At 32.7% G+C, this 21295-nt stretch overlaps 2 protein-coding genes across 4 annotated transcripts; one reads left to right on the top strand and one right to left on the bottom strand.

Annotated features, from left to right (window-relative positions):
- Nucleotides 1–2637: 2637 nt before the first annotated feature.
- Nucleotides 2638–6637, bottom strand: LOC113512829 (uncharacterized). 3 transcript variants are annotated; one of them, XM_052892949.1, is made up of 5 exons: nt 6626–6637; nt 5043–6347; nt 4907–4964; nt 4761–4802; nt 2638–3422 (listed from the first exon to the last, which is right to left on the bottom strand). In XM_052892949.1, exons 1-5 carry the CDS (start codon nt 6629–6631, stop codon nt 2752–2754), a joined length of 2082 nt encoding a protein of 693 aa, XP_052748909.1. In that variant the 5' UTR covers nt 6632–6637; the 3' UTR covers nt 2638–2751. The 3 variants fall into 3 exon arrangements, with proteins under 3 accessions (XP_052748909.1, XP_026752560.2, XP_026752561.2); XM_026896759.3 differs by lacking the exon at nt 6626–6637 and adding an exon at nt 6476–6603; XM_026896760.3 differs by lacking the exon at nt 6626–6637 and adding an exon at nt 6471–6602.
- A 2988-nt stretch (nt 6638–9625) lies between these two features.
- LOC113513050 (uncharacterized protein PF3D7_1120600-like) lies at nt 9626–19581 on the top strand. Its single transcript, XM_052892786.1, has 8 exons — nt 9626–9859; nt 11803–11904; nt 13410–13505; nt 13729–13947; nt 14067–16932; nt 17664–17816; nt 18475–18624; nt 19336–19581. Exons 1-8 carry the CDS (start codon nt 9785–9787, stop codon nt 19521–19523), a joined length of 3849 nt encoding a protein of 1282 aa, XP_052748746.1. The 5' UTR covers nt 9626–9784; the 3' UTR covers nt 19524–19581.
- Nucleotides 19582–21295: the final 1714 nt, after the last annotated feature.

Genomic DNA, 21295 nt, shown 5'->3' with positions numbered 1-21295 from the left:
TTTACTCTTATCCTAGAGAACTGCCTTAGTCGATGCACAATATGAACCATCCACTTTACACCTCCGCTCTAGTGATAACTTTTCAGTTAAAAATTATTATGAAACTTAGTTTCCTGTGAGTTAACATGGTCATTCATTATAAAAATACAAATATTAATCTCTCCCGGAGCTATCTGATCGTGGCTATTGTAAATCCATAGCGTCGCACTTCGTGTTGTGTGAACAAACTTTTACAATAAGTACAGTAGTTAGTACAAATAGTCGTAAGCATTCATCAAGTCGCCTTACTTTAAGAATTTAACCTCTTGACCGCTTGACATTGCAGCAGTTGCTGTTTCCCTGACGACAGACTCAAATTGGCAATTTTATATCGTGTAGTTTTTTTTTATACTACTATGTTGCCAAACAAGTATACGGCCCGTTTGATGGTAAACGAGGTTACCGTAGCCTATGGACGTCTGCAACACCAAGGATAATGCGCACGTTGTTTCGACCCTTAGAAACCGTAATACGCCCTTTTTGAAGGGAGGGTTTGCGGGACGAAGCTCCTTGAAAACCACATTATGAATGACCATATTAATCGTAAGTTATGAGGTGACTGTGGGCACCTTTGTTGTAGTAGTCTCTACATGTTTGTTTCTTATGACAAGATATTTTAAAATATGTTTTTGTTCTATTTTCATTCCAACATCTATGTGCCAATAACGCAGGCAAGATTACCACTCCATTATTATTCACTAAGAATTAAGATAGAGGCAGTTGAAAGTGATCCATCCATAATAATATATGGGTGGAATGTGCATCTTTATTTATTTAAACTTTAATGCACAGTCAAATTCTATGTACATTTGGCGGATTTGACACCGGACAGTGTTCTCTACCAATCAACCATTGGGCAAAGCGAGAAATACTTGAGTAGGCGGAGCATTTTTGAATAGCAATAAAATAAAGCAATATTTGATACATTTATATAATATAAATATACACATAATATATTAAATAAATATGTATATACATTAAATAAATACATAAAATTTTACTATATCTAACAACTGCAATAGAAGAGAGAGGAAAAGCTTAAAGGAAAAGTGATTTTTCTAAGAAATAGGTGCGCAATTTGCTTAGGGTAGACCTTATGTCAATTGGGAGTATGTTCCAATGTTTAATAGCTTGAACAGTGAAGGAATAAGAAATGAAGCCAGTACGATGAGCAGGCATATGAAGAAGAATCCTGCACGGCCGAAGACAACGTAATGTCCCCATGAAATCGAAATTCAGCCTTAAGGTAGTTGGGAAAATTTGGATCGAAAAAAAATAGAGAATATGATGATGATATTCGTCGTTAACTGTCCACTGTTGAATATGCCCCTTTATGGGGGTCCATAAGAGGGATTTTGCCAATAGTTGTCACGCTTGGCAGGTGGGTTGACAACTGCAGTTAGTCTTTGGTGATGTTTTAAAAAACGCTGTTGCCCATTCCTCGATCATTAAGTTCCCTTAGTCGCATCTTACGACACCCGCTGTAATGAAAGGGGTAGCCTATTCTATACCGGAATCACAGCAATGAAAATATAATGATACTAAAATAATGCAGGCAATTATTTATTTAGACATTTCTACAAAAAAAAAATAAGCTCATTGTTTTACTTAAGTGTAATCATAATACATATCAGCGGTGACACAAACGGAGGAAGTCAATGGAATTGACTTTCTCTTACAAAAGTTTGAAATTCAATCAAATAAATTACGCAAAACTTATTAAACGAAATAATAGGTATATCCACAATAGGATTCCCATATCATTCATTACCTGATCCTATAGAGCTCAACAACTTTCCTTATACGTATGTAGACATTTGCTGATGCAATAATTGATATTTGTTTAGAAAAGGCAAAAATGAAACCAAGTTTTCCTGGAATAGCAATCATTACACACACCAGAATTCTTGCGCAGGAACGAGAAGTCCATAAGGTGTAAGGTTTTCTTCCAAATCTTGACTTCAAGCACCATTCAAAACTTGCTTCCCTACAAATGACAAATGAATCTATCGATAGAATCGTTACAATTGGTGCTTGCACGAAAAAGTACAAACTACCACATGTCGCAAAGTTCGATTATATCGATAAATTTGGTTGTTACTTATCTAAGGAGGTGGTATGAACTTTTCTTTTTTGTTCGCCAGACTCCTGGGACTTTTTATCCAGACAAACGTCGACTATTTCGATCTTTATGCGGTGTTAGTTTTGATAATTGCTGCTTCTTCTGGATGTTAGGTAAAACTGGGAGTAATAGTAACATTTATTAAAACTTAAAAGTATTTATTACATAATTTCTAATTGGTCTAATATTAATACAATTATGTATACTAATTTTACGCGCCACTTAAAGTTTGTATCAAAAATAAAGAACAAACAAAAATTGTATCTATAGATATTATAAAATATAGTCGTCAAGGTGGAAATCACTGTAAAAACTAATTCCTAATTAAATTTTTGTAATGTTTTATCTGGAATGAAATAAGTTTCTCAGGAGATTATTAAGAAAAATCAAGTAAAATATTTTGTAACGAATACTTTAAAAACATTGTCTGCTTGTTGCACACTACTATACGCTCGGTACATTAAATAAAACAAATATTTCTTGCCTAAATTTTATTATATAGAAAAATTTTGTGACTTAAAAAATGAATAAATCATTTATTTTTCTATGAACAAAGACAAAACAACATTGATACTACGAAAGATTAGGTATTAATATCTATAATTGTTATTATTATAATAATGTTGATCCCCTCTGCCACCGTAGTCGTAGTTATTAGGCGGCGGATTCCTTCTCGCGAACTGACTGGAAGACGGCACGGGTTCAGATGCCTGCTTCAATGTTTTAGCACGGGCTGCTAACTGCGACACCAACTGCGCTGGAGTTAGATGTGAAATGGATATCGGAGCACTATCAGAAACACTGCCACTTACATTGAAAACAGCTTTCGAACTAAATAAGTCTTGTTCCACAACTTGAGTGTGCACCGATTTAGAAAAATGCTCTTGCTCTATAGAGGTACCTACTTCATTAAACTGTGTAGATTCACGAATTTCACAAAAATCACAATACGGTTTTATAGTCTGAACAGCAGCATCCTTCAGATTCTTTGAAGGTTTCTTCTTAGGACGCACAACGACTTTATCCAACCCTATAGTTGCTATAATGCTATCGACGAGTTGTTTGTTCTGTTGTTCAGTTGCCGATCCGCTTGCCTTCGTGTAGTGGAACTCTATAGCAGATTTCCTCTTCAATGGAGAACAAAACTTGGTGGTTACACACTTGAGCTCAGGACCTTGAGTAATATTCTTATTCATCACTAAGCGGTTCGGTAGAACCAAGTTGGCCAACTTGCTTAAAGCTGTATTGCAGCGATTCAACACTGCAAATAAAATTGTAGTATGCTTACTAAAATTATTGACAACTGAATTTAACAAAAGCATTACAATTAATGTACATATGGAACAAATATACAATATATAAACACAGGCAATGTTAATAAAACAAAGGTACAACCCAAGGTCCTTGACAAATTGAGATTTATTGCAAATTTAAACCTTAGATTGCTTATGGCGGGTACAGATCGGTTAAATGTTAAATTGAAAGAATTTGACGTTCAACTTGTTGAAATATATCATGAAAAGTAACACTGTAGCAATTTTTTTATCTGAACATCTCACGCGCGCGAACTGTGCATCTTACAAACGCTACATACATTACAAGTCTCGCACAGAGCTATCCGTGATTTGTCGGTTTTTGCAGTGTAGGCATGGCAGTAATGTGGATGGTCGATACGGAGACACGTTTGTGCACACAACGAACACCACATGATCAAGCTGACGCCATGTGGAATGATGAGCATAAGTGACTACGAATCGTGTTCGAGATAGATTGGCGAGACGCGTGAGGCTTGTAGCAAATGCGCGATTCGAGTGCGCTGTGTTCAGATCATGCCTGTAGCAAATATGCATTACAAGGCAAAATAATATATTTCATATGACGTTGCACCTATCTGTACCCGGCGTAACATTTTCATACTAAAATGAAATAAGATTTATTCGTAAAAACTGTAGTTTCTTAAATTTACTAATATTAATATTATAATTTGAAACGAGTAAAGTAGTTGTGGTTTTAGAACTGGGCTCCTAAATAGGTTAATATAATAACCTGTGTTAAGAAGCCACAGTCCCAACCCCTTTTAGTATTACGGTGAAATTAATATAAAGTAACTACAAGGTTGTATACATAATCTAACAATTAAAAATAAACAAATTAAAATATATTATACATATTATATATATATTAAAATTCTAGAGCGTAATAAAATAAAACATTTATTGTTTGTAGTGTAATTTTACACTACTTATAATAATCACAATAATGTTTTATACGTATATTATAAAATTAGAAACGCGATATCAAACTTGCTGGGGTAACTTATCTAGTCATAACAGCAGATCATTTTTACTTCACTTAAGTTCAATATGGAATCATCATACAGCAACAAGTGTATGAAAACACTAAAACGGCAATATTATATAATTTATATGACTCATATAAAGTTAAAAATGTAAAATATATCTTTGGATAAAACATTTTTCAATTACCTTTGAAAAATGATTTTTTTATACATTTTAACATAATTACTTATTGAATAGGTTTATAAGACTCCTCACACCAAATACTAAGCTAATAATTTGAATAATATTTCTGTACCTACCCTCAACCCTTGCTTTGCAGTCCATACTAGTGGTTGCTACACCTGTAATAATTAATAAATAAAAAATTAATAATAACTCTCAAATGGTAATAAAATTATTTTATAATATAAATATTCTGTTAAATAGAAGGCACAATACTTCTTACCTTTATTTGGTGCAAGTTTCAAATAGTCTTCTTTGGAGAGTTTTCCTTCTGCAACTAACTGAAACATGAATATAAAAATATTATTTTGATCAATAAATGAAAGAAAATGTATTGATTGACAGATAAATATATTTACTTGTGCCAAAGCATCATATGGTGTTACCATACTTTGGTCAGGTGTGCTGGTCATTACTGGAGTAGACATAGCCTGTGAAGGTGGTGGCACCATAGCAGGTGATGAAATTTGATTCAGCAGTGGTGGAACTGGATTCAGCGGTGGTGCAGGCCCCATATTTGGCAATGGAGCAGGAACTGGCTGTGGCTGTACAGCTGGTGATACTTGCTGTACATTATATTCATAACCAGTACCAATATAGCCTGTAGGATAAAATGGTGCCTGCTGATACACCTGTCGTACTTCACCTTCATAATCATGTGATGGTACAGATCCAGGATAACGTGAATGTGAGGAATCAGCCACAAATTGTGTATCAGGAGCAGGATAATTAACATATGACTCATCAGAATACAAGAAATTATCTCTTCTAACAGGAGATCTAGAATATGATCTTCTGCCATATGTGTGCCTAGTAGGTGATCTTGAGTATCTACGATATTGTGGACTATGACGTGAAGGGCTATGTCTACGAGGACTTCTTTGTCTTGGACTATATCTCCTAAATTTTGAATGATAGGGACTAAATCTGTGTGGAACAATATTCCTCCTGGGGCTGTAACGAGGGCTGCGTCGAGGACTCCTTCTTGGGCTTCTTCGTGGACTCCTCCGTGGACTTCGTCGTGGACTTTGCTGATGATGGGAAACAGGTCTCCTTGGACTCCAATGTGGGCTGCGTCTTCTAATTCTAGATTCCCCAGGGGGGCCTTCCTTTTGACTGAATACATCTTCAACACCTGTGGATCTTCTTTTTTCATTACTTTTTTTTCCTAGAAAGTAATCATCAAGTTCTGTTCCAGGAGGACGAATGTTATCATTTCCTTCCAAAAATTTATCCAAATATTCCTTCACTTTCACCTCCTTATCTTTCCTGATGGCTTCACTAGTTTTGCTGGGATCTCGGCGGCTCCCTGGTTTAATAAACTCATCAAGGCTTGAGCTGTCTCGTTGTGACGACCTTTTTCTCTTAGATGACTCTTGTACTTTACTTCTATCTTTATACTTTGAACTTGAACCTTTATCTTTTCTTCCCCGATCATCATCTCGTATCAACTCTCTTAGGTCCTTGACATTCTGCAACTCGGCCGCGGTAATACGGGAATTATGTTTATTATTATCATCATCACACCAACTGTCTACCACACTCAAACTCTCTATAAAATCATCTTTACTAAAATCATCAAAAAAGTCACTGGGAATATCCTCCGCATCGCCAGACTCAGAAACTTGATCTATATTGGATTCCATTAAGAAAGTGTAGCCAATCTGAGAAACAATAGAAAAATACAAACGAAGTTATAGCTCCTACTTAAATTAGTAGAAGTCAACGATTAAATAACAAGAAATGAAACTAAATAAACTTGGTAAACGCCAAAAAAAACAAATTACTACACCAGTGATGACATCCAAGTCCGGCTAAATAAAATTAAAATGGATTAAAATTATAATTTACATGATAATAGTAAAAGAAAATAATGAATCTGATAATGTTTTTTTTTTTTTTATTTCGGCCGAGGAATAGTGTTACCTATTATAATACTAACAAACATGAAAGGAGACGCGATATTAAAAAGTAAATTTAGATACCTATATCTCCCCATGCTAACCACACTGAACAAGATTGCCAGGTGCGATTTTTATGTTTTACCCGAAAGTCAAATATTTTTCTCTAAGATAAAGTATATAGATTGACAACGTACGAGATAGAAAATATAATAACCTGACTATTAGAGAGAGAGAGAGAGAGAGCTAATAGGATAATAATTTGCACAAGATAGGCTCGAAGCTGTTTTGTCGGAAGTATAATAATTTCTAATTATTTTTACATATTGAAGTGGATTTAGTTTCAAGAGAATGTAATTAGATAGATTTAAGTGTACTATACCTAAGTGTAACATAAATAACAGAGAAAACAGTTATATTTTCACATTTTACGTGTAAATATACTTGAAACATTTCACTTAGTTACATAGCAAATTACTATCGAAACCACTGACACCACATCACATCCAAAACTATATTTTACAAAACATTCCTAGATAATTTTCTATTGATTTTTCTCTCTTTTCTTATCAACCTAACTTCGGAATTCTCGGAACACATCTTGAAAGGAATCAAGAAACCCAAACAATTTAGTTAATAATAAAAAGTCAAAATTCTAACATTATTATCCCATACATATAAATTAACAAAATTAAATTATTAGATTAAATTTAAAAAATTTGCAGTTTCAAATTGTTTCTATTCACCCCGTTTTACTGTACTTTTTATTTAGTGGTTATGTAAGTACCTATCTAGTAAAGATTTTTAATCTAGCTATCTTTTTTTTCTTCTTTTGGCTTAGGCTTTTTAGGGTAGCCATTAGCCATTTTCAAATTTAATTATAAAGCAGGGAAATCGATGCGGATCAAAACAGAAATATAGTGGCAAAAAATTTTAGGATAGGATTACAGGATCAGGAGAGTTAAAAGAAAAAAAAAAATAATATAATAAATGAATATACATTTATATATAGATTCATTTAAACAGAATAAATATATAAGTACAATTATATATAATTCATAACTTTATATCATTACCTACTATAAAATCAGAAAGGATTCTGTAAACTGATAAGTTACAATAGTTTAATTATACATTAATATTAGTGGTGTTCGCGATATTCTATAGTTATTTATGTCACTAATACTTACAATTGTTACGCTTTATAGTTAGTTGTAAATAATAGATCTAAGTAAGTTCTTTCTCATAGTTTGTAAGTGTAATAAACCATTCGTTGTATTGTGTTTTACTGCCCATAGTAGAAATAAGATTAATAATAGACAAATAGTTTGTGTTAAAGAATATTATATTTAATTGAAAAATAAATAGACACCCAAGAGTGCTACTCAGAATAGTTCGCGCCTCCCTTTCACACTCGCTCCGTCCCGCTCGCACCAACCCACCAACGTGGGCTAGTAATAGATAACATGCAACCGAGCGGGGTTTAAATATATGCCGCCTATGCCGTTGGCGGGATGATCAGGCGACCAGAAGACCTCTCCAATTGAGATATTGAGAAGAAACTCTTCTGAGCAGTACAAGGGGATTTCATAAGAAGACTGGCTATTTTTATTTCTCCAGCCTGCACTTCAACATACAACCCCAATATAAAGCGCGTCAGTCGAAGGTGGCTCGCACAAGTGAGGAGGGGAATTTTAGGGATATTGAGGAATTATACAATTGTAATTGTAGACAGAACAAGATAGAAAAATATGATTTAAATTTCCAATGTCGGTTCCACACTCACATATGGCACTATCTACAATATTAAATATAGCACGGGTTGCTGGAGAACAGGTATGACCTATTTTCATCCTAATTAATAAAGTCGTGGATCTCTTGCCCAACTTAATTAAAAAAAAAACATGGTTTGACACTGTGAATATTGCGATAGAACTTAGCTTTCAATCTATTATTTTTGGCCCAAATCTCTTTCCATGTATCCATGAGTAAGTGACTAGGTAGTGATAAAAGATCGATAAAATAGTTCGAAAAAGGGAAAAGGTCGCCAGAAACCAAGGCTTAACTCGCACGGTGATCTGTTTTTTTTTTTACTCCCTGTTATATTGCAATGGATTCAAATAAAAAATAATTTGATAGTCTTTTTGAACACTTTCATATAACAACAGTTTTATGTCGTAAATTAAAGGGTGGATATTTTTGTTTTTGAAAGGAAATTTTTTTTAAATTTTGCAATGAACTCAATGCATCTGTAAAAATTAGCGTCTGTTTTAATTTCATCAGATAAACATATTCAACTGCTTTAACCTAAACATTCACCAGTAGGTGGGTAGGGATTGTTAGTAATGGAGACTAAGAGCTCTATTGCTAACAATATATCCAACCAGGTCGACCTCCCCGTGGTCCCCTCTGGAAACCATCGTGCTGAATTCCAAGTGTATTCATCACGATGGGCTAACTCAACTGCCTTTTTTTTATTGTTATCTATCATCCCTCACTGGTGCCCCACCAGTGTATACCGTAAGCGCAGGCGGAGTTACTATTCCATTTTCACCCATTAAAAAAAATATTTACCAGTAAATACAGATGTTTGCTTAACTCGCAAAGAGAAAATAAGGGCAGCATTGCCAGATTGGGTATATTTTTTTCATATTTTTGAATAAACATGTATCTGAAAGCAAAATTTTGGAGAAATTATTTCTTGGAGAAAATTTTGGAGATAAATGAAGTGGCATCAGAGAATTCTGAGTATTTTTTTTTTTTGTAATATTGGTACATATAAACTGTATAGCAGTAGTAGTTTCTGATGGATGTGGAGTTTTACGGGAGACCAATAATGTTATTTAATATTTTATTACGTACAATGTTGCAGAGATTATTTTAGTGACAAAACAAAAGTATTTATTTTTCTAATTAATTGAGCTGTAGGTCTATGGCCGTGTACAACCTCTTTTTTACAGTTTCTTTTTTGGTCATTCATTTTGTGATTCATGCCACAACGAGTTGGAGAAAAAGTATTTGACATTTGGGTCAATATAAATAATCGCATTTGGCAACCCAAAATATTTATAACATTTGGATTGTTTTGGCGCATTTTAACTTTTACTTTATTGTTTATAAATATAATTAATAGGCATTAAAAGAAAATTCGTACTCAGAAAGTAATTTTGTAATTATGACTATTAAATAATTTCCTAAAAATGGAGTGTACTCAAAGATTGGAGTTTACACAAGAATTATATGAATCCCGGACTGAAAAGACCAGTCCAGAACAAGTTAGTAAACACTATTTTGTTATAAAATATTGAGCCTTACTATTAATTAAAGCTCAATATAATACACTTTTAATAATTGAATATGGCGGTTTATAAAAATAAACATAATTTTACATCTTTTACCTCTTTTTTAATGGATGACAGTGAAACGTTACCCCGTCAGCGCTATCGGTATAAACTGGCAGGGCACCAGTGAGAGATGATTGGTGAGGATGAAAAGGTAGGTTAGTTAGTCCATCATGACGAATTCAATGATAAATTAGTCACGATGGTTTCCAGGGGGAACCGTGTGGAAATTAACCTGATGAGATATATTGATAGCAATAGAGACTAACTTCCCCTTTACTAAAACTCCCTTACCTCTAAAATTTGGTAAAATTGCAGATAAGTTAAAATGCAATTACTGTGATACTAGCTGTAATTACACAAATTGCGTAAATTTCGCATCTTGTACTTTTATTGACAATTTTTATAATGATATATCAACTGAAACCTCAATTGAGACTAGTAAACAAATGTATCTCAAACTTAATAGGTCGACTATTTCTGGATGGAAATATCATGTTCGTGAGTCATCAGGTAGTGCATAGAAATTATTATTACTAGTTGAAAGCAGATAAACCTACTTCTGGAGATATAAATGCATTAGAGTCGCAAGCTTTAAAAAAAAACAAACTTAAATGATATGAAAAAACCAGGAGAGGATAAAAATGGATATATTATAATAATTTCTGAGACAAAAAATTTCAATCACAAACTGCCTGGAAGTGTAGGTGGTTACTTTAAAGGAAATTTAATTGCAGATATGTTTGCTAATAGTTTAAAAAACAGCAAAGAATCAATATTATTTAGGCCTGATTTAAAAGTAAGGCTGTTTTGCTGCTGTTTACTTCCAAACAAGTTTACTAACTTGTTTGGAAGTAAACAGTTAACATACTGTCAATTATTATGTAACTAGACAAACTTCAGTATACCCATGTTTTTTGGACCTTAGCAAGACCTTAGACCTAGTGCATTATGACATTCTCTGGTCAAAGTTACAATGTTCGAGAATTCCTAAAAAGGTGACATATCTGCCGAGATATTGGTACGAGAAACAAACCAATAATGTTAGATGAGGTGCCTCACAATCTGGCGACTATAGGTTAGATTGTGGAGTCCATCAAGGTGGATTGACTTTGCCAGACCTTTTCAATCTCTATATAAACAACCCGATAGAGGAGCTGAGGGGAACTAGAGTTGGATGTCATATTGATATTGTCTATGTAAATGGCATCAGTTATGCAGATGATATAGTGCTTCTCAGACCTTTTATCAAAGATTTAAGGAGACTGCTTTCTGTGTGTGAAAAGTATACAAATTCTCATGGTCTGAAATATAATGTTTCTAAAACTGAAATGTTAGTGTTTGGGGATGAGAAGGGTCTGGAGAATATTCCTGAGTTGAAGTTGAATGGCTTGCCAATTCAGGTGTTGAAGCATTTCAAATACTTGGGTCATATTCTTGCAGATAACCCATTTGATGATTTAGATATGGAGTGAGAGAGATGGTCCTTATCTGCGCGATACAGCATGTTGTCCATAAGATTTTCTAGATGCAGTGGTGATGTAAAAATCATACTGTTTCAAACATATTGCACAAACTTCTAATAATCAACTTTGGACTAGCTCAGTACTTTATAAATTTAATATAATGATGCTTTCCATATAATAATGAAACAATCAAGTTTCTGTAGTGCTTCCAACATGTTCGCACAGCTAGGGCACCGGATTTCTTTGCTGTTTTAAGAAAAACAAGTTTTCATTACAGAATTGCAGATAGTAGCAATTAAAGCTATCTGGGAACAGTTTAACTGCCTAATAATGTAATATTATGTTACTGTTAATTTCAATCCAAATCATGATATGTTTGTTCTATATATTTTATCTCATTATGTTTTTCAGATTGGATTTATTGGGATATGTGGAACAAAACATCCAGTGAAACATGGACCAAACAAAATTGGCAGAGATCCACAGACATGTAACATTGTTCTACAATTGAATGTAAGTTATGAAAATTATAACAGAAAAGACCTATGCACATGATGGACAATAATAATTTCTGTTTATGTAAGTCATGCACTAAAAGTGCATGTAAGAAAGGTTCTTGAGTGGCAACCCCTTATGGGCAAAGGCAGTGTCATAATTATTTATACACACACACACACACACGCACACGCACACGCACACGCACACGCACATGCACGCGCGCACGCGCGCACACGCACACACATTTAAATTGTATTAAAACCATGCAAGAAGTATCATTTTAATTTATACTTGATGTTGCTAATAGTAATGTTATCTCGTACATCCGTGGGTAGTTCGTTAATAAATCGAGGAACCAGGTAGTTAGCCGTACGCTCACCATAACAGTTATTTACGCGAGCGCTATTGGTACAAAGTTGCTTCCGTGCGACCGCCCTCGTATATACAGCATGATTAATTTCGTTCCAATATTTTTTTGTTAAAAAAGTTTTCCTTAAGAAATGTGTATTTAAATTGTAGATGTACAGGTAAAATATTGCAATGTCGAAAAAGAGCAGTATCATCGTCATAATACTGCATCTTAATTTTGGGAGATACAATAGTTGCGGCCATAACTTGACAACCCATATTGAACATAAGATTCGACCAATGAATTATACAGCATCAATTTTACTATCGATTTATGTTTAGCAGTAGACAGATAATGACTGATGTGATAATGATGGTGATAATGAAACCATGTGCTTACAACATTATTGCATTGTACTACATAATTTTAAATATTTTTTATGATTAGACTAAAAAGTATGCTGAGGGATAAAAACCTTTTTTTATAAATAACATTTCATCTTGTTGCATTAAAATCTTAAAATCATTAAACTAAATTTCTAATGTAGGTAGTATATTCATTTATTTTAACATTTATTATATAAGTAGGCAGGTTTTATATTACTGTATGTACTATAGTACATACATACATACATATCTGTCACGCCTGTCTCCCATTAGGGTAGGCAGAAACAATGGAACACCAAATGCTTCGATTCAAACAAACCTCTTTCGCTTCTTCCACATTCATCAATTTTTTCATACACGCTCGCCAGTTACGGGTAATTTTAATTTGGCCCTTCTTCAGCACGTCGCCTATTTGGTCAACATACGTCCGTCTAGGGCGGCCCCTACCGACATCTCCATTCATTCTTGCTCGATAAATCTCTAGTATCTATATTTATAGTATTTATGTGATATTTTATTGATGTTAAATGTATTGATATTTTGATATTTATATAATTGCTAATTACCTGTTTTAAAATAGTTGAATGCCTGATAGGGTATAACTGTTAATAGTGATGTTAAGTCCAAAGCAATGTTTACAGCTACACAGTTAACAATACAGTTCTAGTCTATTTTAAACAATTTAGGAGATCTTTTGAATAAATATCTTTTGGATAACCAGAATCTGATTATCAGATACCAGTTTTATATATTGTACTGACTAATATATTATAAATTAATTTCAGTCTATATCACGACAACATGCTGTTATTAATGTTTTAAATAAAACAGACTTCATGCTGATGGATTTGGATTCTGCAAATAAAACCAAATTGATGAATGTAAGTATATATGCTTTTCATATATCTTATTTAACTTACAAAAACTCATTAGTTCTAATATTAGTGAAAAGTTAATAAAAATTTTATAATATAATTAGTTGCTGTTGTAAAAACTTGTTAAAAATATCAAATGAATGCAACAAATGTGTAAGATCTTATTATATTTCTATTTTGAGAGGTTTTGCACATGTCTTGCTTGATGATATTTACATACATATTACAGAAAACCCTTCAACCATACATTCCCCATCCCCTCAAGAATGGTGACATGGTGCAGTTTGGTGATGTCTTTGGAGTGTTCAGAGTACTCGAAGAAGATACTGATTTGCCTATGACCCAGGCCTTAGACATTCCTGAAACACCTATAACATATCGTCACATATCAAGAATAAATAATGTGCCAATTACTACTATACCCGAGTCTCCAGATGTTAGTGACAAGGTATGTTCATTTCATATACACAAGGTAGACTAGGTATATTCATATTATAGATTATGATTTACTTATATAAATAAAATTACTATCTATTGTAAATTAATAAAAAAAAAATGTATTTTCAGGATGACTCATTTATTGCACCTTCACAACCAAAAGGAAGTAGACCATTTAGAAATTCCAATACAAATTACATTAAACAATCAGCAAAGATAATTTCTATACAGCCTGTAGGATTGAATATAAATGAAATGGAAACACAACCACAACTTGAAGTAAAACATAATGAAAATGCAGATTCTATTCATACAGCTGACACTCAATTACCAATCCTTAATTCTTCGCCATCTATACACAATATTTCAACACAGTTGCCTGTAACTGGAGATGATAATCTGCCAGAAGTATGTAAAATAAATAATCAATATGAAATGCAATTTAACTTGTTCACAACAAATGGTAACGACAATAATATTTTTGAAGCTGAGACACAACAATATACTCCTGAAAAAGAACAAATATTTCCAATAAGGTTAAATTCTGAATTAAAAAAATTATCAACGACAGATAAAGAAACCTATCGTGATATACATGATGCAGCTACACAACATATAGAAGAAAAAGAAATTATTCCAGTGGTGCCAAATGTTAAAAGTACAAATGTATTAGAGAATAAACCAAATAATTCTCAAACAAATCTTTCTGAAGAAGAAATTATATTTGAAGAAATCAACGATGATCTATTTGAAGATAATTTTGAATCACAATCTTTGTTACCAGAATTTCTTGATAATGGCAAGAAAAAAGTAACTGTCACATTGGAATCTGATAAAAAATATCCAAAAGTTTTAATATCCAACCAAAAAAGAAATGGCCCTCTTAAGTCAGATAGTTCCACGGATATTGAAGATATAGAAATAATACCCACACAGCAACTACCTGAACCACCCTTAGATGAAGATGTTACTGATTGTGAAGATGAATTGAATGAAAGTGAAACTACAAAAGTAAAGTTTGAAGATATGTTGACTCAAATAATTGATGAAAATGACCCTGATATTACATCAAATAATAAACAGAATATTGAAGACATGGCTACACAAATTATTGAGGACAATGAATCCAGTAATAGATGTGGTAATAAAATAAATGTTAAAGAAAACCCTATTGAAATTCTAAATGCAGAAGAAAGTAAAAATAAAAATAATGGAATTAATTATGAAGATTTACCTACACAAATATTGTATGATGATATTCCACTTAATAAAGACATTTCTAATGAAAACTTAATCATATCAGATAATCCAAATGGGATAAGTCCATTTAAAATTCCTCTACAATCTCCTATAAAAATAAAAAGAAAAGATATTTCAGTAGTAAACCCATTAAAGGAACGTGTTTTAAATAACTCTTCTAAAATTAATGGATTTAACATTACCGATGCAGATAATTATTATACAGCAACTCAAGAAATATTAGATGACTTATGTACTCAAGCACAACATTCTCTAGAAATTGCTAAACCAAAACCTGATAATGCAATAAATAACAATGATTTAAAAACAAAATCAAATGATAATGATTTTGTGCCATGTTCTGTTGAAGAATATCAGACAGATGATAAGTTACCGGGTCTGGATAACTTATCACCGAAAAAGAAAAACATTACTTCGGAAAACTCAATTTTCAACAATGACCTTAATATAATTTCACCATCAAATTTGTCTAGCCAACAAATAAGAGAAGTGATTGGTGTAGATGTTGCAAAATTTAAAAAAATATCAAGTGATTCTTCCGATGTAGATGTTACACCGAAAAAAAAACCTTTTAGATTCTTAGATATTGATTTACCTAATAGCCAAGAAATAAAAACCAGTGTCACATTGATAAAACCAAAAGACACATTTATAGGTTCATCCAGTGATTCTGAAACTGAAATAGACTTTGAAGAACAATATACCCCAATTTTGTTACGAAAAAAGAAACGATCTAAGGTAGATTCAAAACAAAATGCGAAGCAAAATTTATCAAATAAGTTAAATATAGATGGTTTACCAACCAGAGTCCTCTCACGAATACGGAAACCTACCGCGAAAATTCAAAACACTGACCCCCAGATTAAGAATATTCTAAAACCCAAGTTTTTAACAGAACAAGATGATAACATAAATGAAGACATCATAAATGAAAATATATTAAGACTTCAAAGTGAGAATGTAAAAATGAAAAACAACAAAAAATATGAATTGAATTCAGAGTCAAAAAATAATATCAATAATAGAAGTACAAATAATATTCGTAGCAGTAATAAAAGTAAAGATATTATGAAATCTGAATCTAAAAAAACTTGCATAGAAAAAAATAGAGATGGCCAACAAAAAAATGTAGATAACCCTAGTACTTCTAGAGAGAAAAATAAAGCGTCATCTTCAGAAAAAAAAGTAAATGGTTTAGTAATTGATTCTAATAATGAAAAAAGTAAAAGAAGTACACGCAGTTCTAAAAAGAAGGAGGAATCCGAAAATAAAGTTAGTGTAAAGGTTAAAGAGGAAAATGTAAAAATAGATAGAACTGAATCAAAGAAACGAAATGAAATCGAGAAATCAAGTAGGAAACAAGTGCATAAAATTGTAGATAAAATGCAGTCACTGCCAGATGGCGAAAAAGAAGTAAGACGAAGTATGAGACAGAAAAGAAACAAAAAGGAGGATTCTATTATAAAGGTTAAAATTACAAAACCTAATAAAAGAAGTAGGTCAGTTCAACATGAAAAAAGTACAGTGTATAATGTATCATCTGAGTCTGACAGAGATGTGACTATGAGTCTGAAGAGATCTGCAATGGATACATCTAGAGCGCCAAGCCCTAAACGAAAAAGATCTGCGGGCAATATATCTCTAAGAGCAACACCGGCACGAATATTAAAAACACAATATGTTCTATTTACGGCTTTCCCGTGTGAAGAAGTGAAGTTGAAGCTGGAAAACCTAGGTTAGTGTCATAACATTGACAAAGAGGTTGGTAAAATTACTTTAAAAAAATGAACTAGTTCACAGGTTTACTTTATTTATGTAAATTGGAATGACAAACAAGCTGATGAAATCTGATAACCATTTCCTGTTGTCATAAACAACATTATGGATATCATCAAATATATGTCATATTATTGCATTACTGTTCTAAAGGATTAAGGTGTTATACGCATACCTTATTATATAACCCAATCTAGATATGTCATCACTCCAGGAAATATTTACTTGGACAATGAGTATTTTTAGTAACATAATGAAATAGTAGTCAATGCTATTAGTATATGCTGTTGGTATATAAGTGAATTACAATAGGTGAGGATGAAATCGGTTCAATTGACTAATTGTGATGGACTTGCCAAAAATTAATCAAGATGATATTGAGGTCAACCTGATAGGGTAGATTGCTAGCAATGGGGTTACTAGTTTTCATTATTAACAATCTCTTTCTACGCCCCTGCCAGTGAGTGTTGTACCTTATATTTTATTAAACTAAAAGGCTCCACCTTGTGTATCGGGGTGGCTTCACTTGTACTTTCACTGCGATATCAATCAGTTTAAATAAGCCATGCAGACAGAATTATTTGGTGGTGGTTTACCCATGCAGACGACTTTAACGGTTTTTTTTTTCTTTTCCCACTCCATCTGTATTGTTTGTCAATATAACATTTGGTTGTGTTGTTAATTTAACAGGTGCTGTAGTAGTAACAGATGTGGCCGCTTGCACTGTGCTCTTGACTCTGAGCATCAGGCGAACATTCAAACTGCTGTGCGCGGTGGGCTTGGGGAAGCCCATAGTCGGCGCTGACTGGGTTCAAGCTTGTGCTGATACTAAAAGGATTGTTGGTATGTTTTATAAGAATATTTATGTATTTTTTTTCTGTATCTGCTTTTTAGCTTCATTGGAACTTTATTGTTTTGTAACTCTCTTTTTACTAATATTATAATTTTATCATTTATCATTTTATCTTTCCAATTTAATTTAAATATAAAAATTAGAAGAATTATTAGAATTAGAAGACTGTCATCATTGTGTTCTCTTTTATCTGATATTTATATGTTGTATTTAACGTGTGTATGTATGTGTATGTGTGTATGTATATATATGTGTATGTGTATGTATGTATATATGTGAATGTATGTGTATATATATAATTATTTATAATTTATGTAAATATTTATTTAAATTTCTGTCTTGCACTACTACTGCCCACTCACTACTTCCTATGCCACTGCGTTAGGTTGACTGGAAGAAATCTCTTTTAGAGATAAGTTCGCCTTTGCTAACATTGTTATTAACTTATTGTTGTTACTGTATGTTTTTGTGCAATAAAGAATATATATATATATATAAATGTAGAAGTGAATACTATTGGCAGAGATCTCTCATATCTGTCTGTTCACACTGAATGGTGCGGGCAGGTCAATTGTTGACGAACAGTCATTTGTGGCACTTGTGTTAGAAAGTACATTATACATTTATGCTTTTTTCCAACTATTTTAGATCCATGGCTCCACCTCATAAAAGATGAAGCTGCAGAAGCTAGGTTTAAATTCAATCTGGAGCGAACACTTCGCAGCAAGCGAAACTTTTTAAAGGGCTACAACATTTCATCCACTCCAAATGTGATGCCGAATGCTTCGGAGATGAAATGTAAGTTTTATGTGTCCATAACTCTTCTATTCGCTAGACAACTTCTACTACTAGTCTTTATAAATAAAAATTATTTTCCAAATGTGTTATTTAGCGCAAAACTTCCGAATGACTGGCAAAACGTAAAACCTCATTTCTCTTTTCCCCATACAAACTGTTCCTAGCAGCCAATTCAAACATTGAAATATTGAAATCTTAACTGAATTCATAACCGTCACAAGTGCTACTATATTATATTATCAGTAATTTAAAACAATGGTTTATTTATCTCTAAAGCTGAATCTAGTTCACTTTTACCCGACTCAACAAACATAGATGGAAATTGTACCCGCAGACAAAGTACTCCGCATCTGGACAGACTACAGCAAGGCTCTGACCTCAAGTTGAAAAATCATGTTTTCAAATTGTGAATAGTGCCCAAAAGAAATTGCAGACATTTACTATATATTTATAGTATATATATTTATAGTATATATATTTATAGTATAGTATACTATTGAACATGTAAAAATGTAACATGCAATTTATACAATATTTATACAATATGTTATACTTTAAAAACGTGATGAAAACATTTTTAGTCTTTTTTTATGAAATTATATGTCTCAAACAAACCTATAAAATATAAGCATTAGTATAAGCCCTAAATATGATGATGTTTGTCTTAAGATTACTATATGTGTATTAAAGTGAATCTATCGTGTGTTACAGCAATCGTCGAGTGTTCTGGCGGCTCTTGGAAGGAAGGTGGATCAAATTGGATGTGTGTGTCATGTTCAGCAGACAAAAGCCTTTGGCCATCGTTGAAACAAAGAGGTGCTACCATTGTATCTACAGAGTTTATTTTGGGAGGGGTCCTGAGGCAAAAACTGGACGTGACAAATAGCAAGCTCTGTTGAAAACTTAATAAATCGTATTAGACCGCTTTAATTATTGCGTTCTATACTTATACATTAATAGTGTTTGCATTATTGTATGGATTTAAAATCATTATCATCCTTTTAAAAGAGCGATTTACAAGTGCAACGAAACATTACAAACAAACATGGGTCGTAAATTGACAAAAATTGATCTTTCCATTTATCGGCGTCTCTAGTAGTAAAATTAGTACGGCCGGCCCTAATTCTTTTTAACATTTGTCGACCAATATTTCCTAGGAAATATCTTACGTTTTTGCTGGTAGAACACTTACATTTGACTTCACACCGTGTTTTTGTGACGGGAAACAAGTTAAAAATCAGCTATTGTCATTGTAAAACTAAACTTTCTTGAAGTGGCATGAAATATGTTGAAATACAAAACAAATTTTTGAACCTTTTACAAATAGGTAATTGATTACAAAAATTTAAACAAGATGCATATTTCCAATTTAAAGGTAAACTAAGATATAAAAAAGAAAGTACCTTTAGCCTCTTTATATTTTTACAATAATAATTTTATAACATCGGACTAATAGTTATAAATTAATTCATAATCTGCTTGAGTTTTTTTTAATGGATGATAATGGAATGCTAACGATATATGCTGGTGGGACACCAGTGACGTATATTAGTTGAGGATAAAAGGGCAGGTCAGTTAGTCAATTGTGATGAATACACATGGGATTCAGCACGATAGGTTCGGGGGGGGGGGGCACGTAAAGGTCGACCTGATAGGCTACATTGCTAGCAATGGAACTGATAGTCCGCATTACTAACAATCCCTCTCCCCCTGATCTGCTCAAGTAATGCCTTTTCTTTAATTTCATATTGTACATCTTGGCTTTTTTTTTATATCGATGCTCATGATCAATTGAAAACAGGGTTTCCCTACAGTGCTAGCAATGGGATTGGTGGTCCGCATTATTAACAATACCTTCCCCCATACACACTGGGTCAGCAACGAGTGCACAATGCGCCTGTTACAAGCGTCCAAAGCCTATAGTAAATGGGCTCTATACTTGTTTGTTACTTTAGTAGTTTAAAAAACAGTGCTGAGCATGTATCAGTTAAGAGCGACCAAAAACTTTAGCTTGCCGAAGTGTGGCAACATTGCAATTATCTGTCAATTTTAAAAAATAATAATTCTCAATGTTTCAGATAGACTACTTAAAAAATGCTTTGCTAGCATACTAAAATGTTACTTATGAAATACTATTAAGTTATCACTAAACATTTTGATAGTAAAAATGCAAACGTGAAGCGTATATGAAGTGGATACAAAGTTTTTAGTGATAGATTTGTATGCAACGTATTCTACGATCAACGTTTTAGTTCTAAATTGACGGGTAATTGCGATGTTGCCATACTTCGCTAATTGATAATGATGGAAATGATATAAAGATATTATAAAACCTTAACGTTTAATCATTAAAAATACTGTTTAAAAGTGAAAAAAAAAATGGTTCTTCGAATAGGGAGTAAAATAAAGTACAAAATTAGTTTTAGACAAGTATTTATGATTAATGAAGATGCTGTCTTTAATAAATACGCATGTAAAACATGAATTATCACAAAAAATATTATCCACCAAGGCGGGCCTTATTGTAATAATTATTTGTTACCGTATTTTGTAGTGTGTGAAATTGTGTAAATGTATATAAAGATTAAGTGCCAAATGAAATCTTATACAATTACACTTATTAACACAGATTTTTCTTTTAAAAATAAGTACAACATATATTTTTAAAAGA

The sequence above is a fragment of the Galleria mellonella genome, unplaced genomic scaffold (assembly GCF_026898425.1).
Source record: "Galleria mellonella isolate WM207_F2 unplaced genomic scaffold, CSIRO_AGI_GalMel_v1 utg113, whole genome shotgun sequence".
NCBI classification, from domain to species: domain Eukaryota; kingdom Metazoa; phylum Arthropoda; class Insecta; order Lepidoptera; family Pyralidae; genus Galleria; species Galleria mellonella.
The sequence above is the reverse complement of the archived record's forward strand: the minus strand, read 5'-3'. Positions and strand labels throughout refer to the sequence as shown.

Bases quoted from the DNA above. Each gene is read 5' to 3' on its own strand.
- LOC113512829 (XM_026896759.3), bottom strand. The intron at 4,965-5,042 runs GTAAATATATTT...TTCATGTTTCAG, and splicing joins CATATGATGCTTTGGCACAA to TTAGTTGCAGAAGGAAAACT. The intron at 3,423-4,760 runs GTAGGTACAGAA...TTTTATTTGCAG, and splicing joins CTGCAAAGCAAGGGTTGAGG to TGTTGAATCGCTGCAATACA.
- LOC113513050 (XM_052892786.1), top strand. From the start codon at position 9,785: ATGGAGTGTACTCAAAGATTGGAGTTTACACAAGAATTATATGAATCC. The intron at 9,860-11,802 runs GTTAGTAAACAC...TATGTTTTTCAG, and splicing joins AAAAGACCAGTCCAGAACAA to ATTGGATTTATTGGGATATG. The intron at 11,905-13,409 runs GTAAGTTATGAA...AATTAATTTCAG, and splicing joins ACATTGTTCTACAATTGAAT to TCTATATCACGACAACATGC.